A 7,500-nucleotide genomic window follows, 5' to 3' on the forward strand; every position below is an offset into this window, starting at 1 on the left:
AATAAACATTTGAATGCATCAGTCTGTGTGCAATGAATAAATATAATGTACAAGTTACACCTTTTGAATGCAATTACTGAAATAAATGAAGTTTTTCAAAATATTCTAATTTACTGGCTTTTACCTGTATATATATTCACGTATATGTATATATAAGTATATATATATATGTGTGTGTGTATATATATATATACATATGTACATATGTATATATATATATATATATATATATATATATATATTGTTATTACTATAGCATCATTCAGATGATGTTGTAGTGTAAACCCAAATTGATTTGTGGGCAGTAATTAAAATTTCGAAGAATTTAAAGAATATATTTTTTGACCTGTTTTTATAATTTACAGGAAAAAAACAACGCTAAAACTTTGAAAACTTGAGGTACACTTTCAAAATAATAACACTAAAATTACGTGGGAATCAAAATCAAGCTTAAGTATATTACTTTTGGACTTTACTGCACTCGTGTGATTGTGCCCAATGAGTTCTGCCTGGCGACAACTGTAAAGTCGAAAGGAACAACTCCGCATATATTTGCTCATGTTATTTGAGTTACATATTTTTGGTCTATTTATACTTTTTTAAGTCGTAGCAGCCATACTTTTAAAAATATTGTAATTTTCTACGTATTTATCGTTCTTGTTTGTTAGCGATTTCAATTTCTTACACACACTTGTTATTACATATGTTGACCAGAGGAGGAGCACTTTTAAAACCGACACACAGTCAATTTGAAAAATCCCTCCTTTTTGGGACCAATCTAGTTTTGATAGCTTTCACCACCAGGGGTGCAAATGAGACATTCTCTATTAGATGCAATGGTTTTGCGTATTGAGACCATGATTTTGGTCCTAGCTTGTTCACCCGTCCTCATATGGAAGGTACTTTTCCTTGTTGTCTCAAGAAGGTTAGCAATACAAGCACACACACACGCACACACACACACACACGCACACACACACACACACACACACACACACACACACATACACACACATTCTTGTATTTGTTACCTTCTTGAGACCTCCGAACAATGCCTACCTCTTTAGGACCACCCTTTCTAGATATATAAAGATTTGTATTTTCAACATTAATAATATATACATATTATGCAGGTATAAAAAAGGTTGTTGTGAAAAATGATTTGGAATTTCACAAGAAAAAGGTCACAAATTCACAAGAAAAACTTTTTGGCATGGCGCAGTGGGAGAGTGGCCGTGCGCAACCCGAGGGTCCCTGGTTCAATCCCCACCTAGTACCAACCTCGTCATGTCCGTTGTGTCCTGAGCAAGACACTTCACCCTTGCTCCTGATGGGTGCTGGTTAGCGCCTTGCATGGCAGCTCCCTCCATCAGTGTGTGAATGTGTGTGTGAATGGGTAAAATGTGGAAGTAGTGTCAAAGCGCTTTGAGTACCTTGAAGGTAGAAAAGCGCTATACAAGTACAACCCATTTATCATTTATAATAAAATTCGTAATTTTATTTAACGCAAGTCAACATTTTACAAGAAAAACTGAACATTTGTGCAATGTTATGATAAAAGTTGGAATTTTACTCAATAACGGTCACAATTTCATAAGAACACTTTAAAATGTTGGCAATTTTATGAAAAGAGTCATAATTTTACTCAACAAAAGTCACAATTTTATAATACATCTTTAAAATGTTGGCAATGTTATAATAATATTTTGGAATTTTACTTGGCAAAATTATGACGAAAGTCATAATTTTACTCAAAAAATGTCACTATTTTACAAGAACAAAAAAATTTGGCAATATTGTGATAAAAGTCTGAATTTTATATGACAAATGTTACCATTTTGCATTAAAAAGTAATAATTTTACATTAAAAAAGTAATAATTTTACGAGAAAATATTGCAATATTACAGAAACAGAATATGATAAATTGTTCCCAATTTTATAAGAAAAAAGTCGACACATTGTGAGAAAAAGACTGCTTTTAGTTAATTTTTTGTTTGTAATTGGTTTTTAATTTTCATTATTTACTTCACGTTATTACAGTATGTCTCTATATACATATATATTAAAAAAACAAAAAAAAAAACAATTGCCCTAGGGGGGCGCATTTCAATTTCTTACACACACTTGTTATTGCATATGTTGACCAGAGGAGGAGCACTTTTAAAACCGACACACAGTCAATTTGAAAAATCCCTCCTTTTTGGGACCAATCTAGTTTTGATAGATTTCACCACTAGGGGTGCAAATGAGACATTCTCTATTAGATGCAATGGTTTTGCGTATTGGGACCATGATTTCGGTCCTAACTTGTTCACCCGTCCTCATATGGAAGGTACTTTTCCTTGTTGATGTCTCAAGACGGGTAGCAATACAAACACACACACACACACACACACACACACACACACACACACACACACACACACACACACACACACACACACACACACACACACACACATATATAAAGACACCCTTTGTCTGGGAACAGGCAACCATTTGTCTTACCTTGTGTGCGTGTGTGTTGGTGTGTGCGCATGCAAACATTTGAGAGTGTGTGTTGTAAATAGAGAGATAAGATCTACTTTCGCCAGAACAGGTGTGGCTTTCATTCACGAAGAGGAAGTGTGTGTTAATATTCTTTTGTTGTATTGTCAATGTCCAGCATCGTTTGTACTTTCATGAGCTATAGCAGTATTGTCACATGTACAGTATCTATAGACAAACCGCACTTAAAAAAAGTTGTGTATGTGTGTATATATATATACAGTATATACAAAACCCAAAACCAGTGAAGTTGGCATGTTGTGTAAATGGTAAATAAAAACAGAATACAATGATTTGCAAATCCTTTTCAACCTATATTCAATTAAATAGACTGTAACGACAAGATACTTAACGTTCAAACTGGAAAACGTTGTTATTTTTTGCAAATATTAGCTCATTTGGAGTATGATGTCTGCAACATGTTTAAAAAAAGCTGGCACAAGTGGCAAAAAAGACTGAGAAAGTTGAGGAATGCTCATCAAACACTTATTTGGAACATCCCACAGGTGAACAGGCTAGTTGGGAACAAGTGGGTGCCATGATTGAATTTAGGAATTTAGGGACTTCACCATCTAAGGTCTGTAATATCATCAAAAGGTTCAGAGAATCTGGAGAAATCACTGCACGTACCATTGAATGCCTGTGACCTTGGATCCCTCAAGCGGTACTGCATCAAAAACCGACATCCGTGTTTAAAGGATATCACCACATGGGCTCAGGAACACTTCAGAAAACCACTGTCAGTAACTACAGTTTGTCGATACATCTGTAATTGCAAGTTAAAACGCTACTACGCAGAGCGAAAGCCATTTATCAACAACACCCAGAAACGCCGCCGGCTTCGCTGGGCTCGGCCGAGCTCATCTAAGATGGACTGATGCAAAGTGGAAAAGTGTTCTGTGGTCTGACGAGTCCACAGTTTCCAAAGAGGAAAAGAACCATACGGATTGTTCTCGGCGCAAAGCTCAAAAGCCAGCATCTGTGATGGTATGGGGGTGTATTAGTGCCCGAGGCATGGGTAACTTACACATCTGTGAAGGCACTATTAATGCTGAAAGGTACATACAGGTTTTGGAGCAACATACAGTATTTTGCCATCCAAGCAACGTTATCATGGACGCCCCTGCTTATTTCACAATGCCAAGACAATGCCAAGCCACGTGTTACAACAGCGTGGCTTCGTAGTAAAAGAGTGCGGGTATTAGACTGGCCTGCCTGTAGTCCAGACCTGTCTCCCATTGAAAATGTGTGGCGCATTATGAAGCCTAAAATACCACAACGGAGACCCCCGGACTGTTGAACAACTTAAGCTGTACATCAAGCAAGAATGGGAAAGAATTCCACCTGAGAAGCTTCAAAAAATGTGTCTCCTCAGTTACCAAACGTTTACTGAGTGTTGTTAAAAGGAAAGGCCATGTAACACAGTGGTGAACATGCCCTTTCCCAACTACTTTGGCACGTGTTGCAGCCATGAAATTCTAAGTTAATTATTATTTGCAAAAAAATAAATAAAGTTTATGAGTTTGAACATCAAATATGTTGTCTTTGTCGTGCATTCAATTGAATATGGGTTGAAAATGATTTGCAAATCATTGTATTCCGTTTATATTTACATCTAACACAATTTCCCAACTCATTTGGAAACGGGGTTTGTACATACGCTCACATTCAATAGGTATCTCGATTCACGCATGCATAATGTAAATGGTAAATATCTATATAGCGCTTTGCTATACCTGAAGCGATGCCCAAAGCACTTTACATTATACCTCATACGCTCTACCATCTGAGCCACGTCGTCCCAATGTAGACATGTGTTTCTTTCATTCGCACACATAATGTCAATGATGTATGTCTATTCACGTAGAAGCACAATGTATGCATCTCCCTCTGCATTCACATACGCACACAGCGGAAAAATCTATACATTCGCAAACGCGCGTCACATGTGTCTGTCTATTCACGTACAAGCACAGGGTAAAAATCTGTCGCTCCATACACAAACATCTGTCAGTCAATTCAAACACACACAGATCACGTCTTGAGAGGGAACAACACAGCTCATACTTGCCAACCCTCCCGGATTTTCCGGGAGACTCCCGAAATTCAGCGCCTCTCCCGAAAACCTCCCGGGACAAATTTTCTCCCGAAAATCTCCCGAAATTCAGGCGGAGCTGGAGGCCACGCCCCCTCCAGCTCCATGCGGACCTGAGTCCGCTTTCCCACAATATAAAGAACGTCTACAGTAAAGCAGTCCGTCTGCCGTAAACAGCAATGTTGTGACACTCTTAAACAGGACAATACTGCCATCTAGTGCATTTGATGAAAGCACTTTTGTGCGTGCCACACAGCAATGCATCATCAGAGAGGGTGTTCAGCATGGTTAGAAAGATAGTGACAGAGAATAGAACAAGGATGGACAATTCAACCCTTAACTCAACAATGAGTAGATGAGTGTTATGTGTGTGTATATGTGTAAATAAATGAACACTGAAATTCAAGTATTTCTTTTATTTATTTATATATATATATATATATATATATATATATATATATGAAATACTTGACTTGGTGAATTCTAGCTGTAAATATACTCCTCCCCTCTTAACCACGCCCCCAACCACGCCCCCGCCCCAACCACGCCCCCCGCACCCACCTCCCGAAATTGGAGGTCTCAAGGTTGGCAAGTATGACACAGCTGTATCGGACCATGTTAGCTTGCAGGTTCAAGATGGAGTACCAGAAGCGAAGCCGAAGAAGAGTCCACATTAACATGTTCAATCAATTCTGATGATTTCCACCTGTGTTCCCTCAGCTCTAGCGTGGATGAGCAACCATGCTTCCCGGGTATGGACTCTCCCCTTTTCCTGATTTCCAGCCACACCGTCACGCTCTGCACTACAGAGGAGACAGTCCCAGCATGTGGATGCCCGGCCCGGGCGAGTCTGCGGTGGTGAACTCCGAGGCCCAGGACGACGCACCTCTCCTCCCCTCGTGTCACCACCAGCATGTCGCCGTGTGTCAGCAGGAGACTTTGGCCTTCATCGAGCTTCGGCTGCCGGAAACCGCCGAACTGAATGGACACCTCTCTCCAAGGACGGACGTTGTGGACAGACAATGCACTACGTATGCCTCACCCAGTTTTAGACGCTCACAAAGTGAACTGTTTGACTTGCCAAAAAGCTGCAGTGAGACGACCGATGAGGACGAAACGCTGTTGACTTCAATCGTGGGTGAATTAGAAAGCCAAAGCGGTCTTAGGACTTTTTTACACGAGCAGACTGAAGGACCACAAAGTGTGACTGCAGTGTACAGTCCTCTCCAAACATCTCTAAGTCTCCCTTTGGCCTTCCCGCTGTCCTCCCTCTACACAAACAGAGACTCCTGGGACTCTCAAATACTTTGCTCCCCATCCCCGCATGAGGGTCCGAATTTTCAGAGCCTGGAATCCTACCAGCTGCAGAGGAGAACATCTCAAGGTTCGCTCAAAGAGAAGTCCATCCGTGAGTGTCCTCGTCCTTTAAGATCGTCGTTTGCGTTGTGTGTGTGTAAGTCATGTTGTTGTCTTCAGGCCGTAAGATGCAGGTTTATTCTCCAGACAGCCTCAGTGACGAGTCTCTCAGCAGCCCCGTTTTGGATGCAGACTTCATCTTCCCCGGACCTTTCTCTTCTTTCCTGGAGGAGAACCTCAGTGGACAATCCTCACAAGACTCCAACACAAGTCCTTCATCACCAGACGCTTCAGGTCCAGACCTGCAGAACCTGACTCAAGATGATATCTTAGATCCACCCTCTGAACCGCTGCAGATGTTAGAGGACTCGGTGCCTGGTGTGGACGAAGACAGTCCGGACGCATGCATCTCGACCGGGGTCAGCTTTGTCCCACGCAAGGGAGACCATGAGAGACGGCGCTTCTCAGCCTCGGAGCTGATCTCCAGACTCCAGCTGTCGCAAAGGAAGAACTCCTTCACCTTGAAGCTGGGAAAGTCCCTGTCGGCCCGTGTCACCTCCAGGGACCGACAGAGTTCTAGCAGTTTGGCCGCAGACAGTGAGTGTAAAAGACATGGTCACATGACACGAACTAACAAATGAGTGATAAGAACCAAGAAAAGGAGTATTGTCTAACGCAGAGTGGCTAATTTGGCAACATTAATCCTCAGTCTTCTTAGTCTCTGGCAGACCAGGTGTGTAACTTCTAATATGTTTATGAGGAGTTAGTACCAAAAAAAGGGTGGAGTGCCATCTCCGGGTTGGGGAGGAGATCTTGCCCCAAGTGGAGGAGTTCAAGTACCTCGGAGTCTTGTTCACGAGTGAGGGAAGAGTGGATCGTGAGATCGACAGGCGGATCGGTGCGGCGTCTTCAGTAATGCGGACGCTGTATCGATCCGTTGTGGTGAAGAAGGAACTGAGCCGGAAGGCAAAGCTCTCAATTTACCGGTCGATCTACGTTCCCATCCTCACCTATGGTCATGAGCTTTGGGTTATGACCGAAAGGACAAGATCACGGGTACAAGCGGCCGAAATGAGTTTCCTCCGCCGGGTGGCGGGGCTCTCCCTTAGAGATAGGGTGAGAAGCTCTGCCATCCGGGGGGAGCTCAAAGTAAAGCCGCTGCTCCTCCACATCGAGAGGAGCCAGATGAGGTGGTTCGGGCATCTGGTCAGGATGCCACCCGAACGCCTCCCTAGGGAGGTGTTTAGGGCACGTCCGACCGGTAGGAGGCCGCGGGGAAGACCCAGGACACGTTGGGAAGACTATGTCTCCCGGCTGGCCTGGGAACGCCTCGGGGTCCCACAAGAAGAGCTGGACGAAGTGGCTGGGGAGAGGGAAGTCTGGGCTTCCCTGCTTAGGCTGCTGCCCCCGCGACCCGACCTCGGATAAGCGGGAGAAGATGGATGGATGGATGGATAGTACCAAATCTATTTGTGGAGGTCCAAATGAATGTATGGAAACA

At 42.6% G+C, this 7,500-nt stretch overlaps 1 protein-coding gene across 2 annotated transcripts in view; it reads left to right on the plus strand.

Annotated features, from left to right (window-relative positions):
- The window catches only part of arhgef19 (Rho guanine nucleotide exchange factor (GEF) 19), a 65,852-nt gene that overhangs the window by 45,040 nt on the left and 13,312 nt on the right, over positions 1-7,500 (plus strand). The window contains exons 2-3 of one of the 2 annotated variants that reach the window (XM_061970489.1): positions 5,364-6,051; positions 6,120-6,596. In XM_061970489.1, the coding sequence (XP_061826473.1) occupies positions 5,385-6,051; positions 6,120-6,596 (1,144 nt within the window). In that variant the 5' untranslated portion in view covers positions 5,364-5,384. The remainder of the gene's footprint in view (positions 1-5,363; positions 6,052-6,119; positions 6,597-7,500) is intronic. The other variant, XM_061970490.1, reaches the window with a different exon arrangement.

This window comes from Nerophis lumbriciformis, linkage group LG01 (genome assembly GCF_033978685.3).
Source record: "Nerophis lumbriciformis linkage group LG01, RoL_Nlum_v2.1, whole genome shotgun sequence".
NCBI classification, from domain to species: Eukaryota; Metazoa; Chordata; class Actinopteri; order Syngnathiformes; family Syngnathidae; genus Nerophis; species Nerophis lumbriciformis.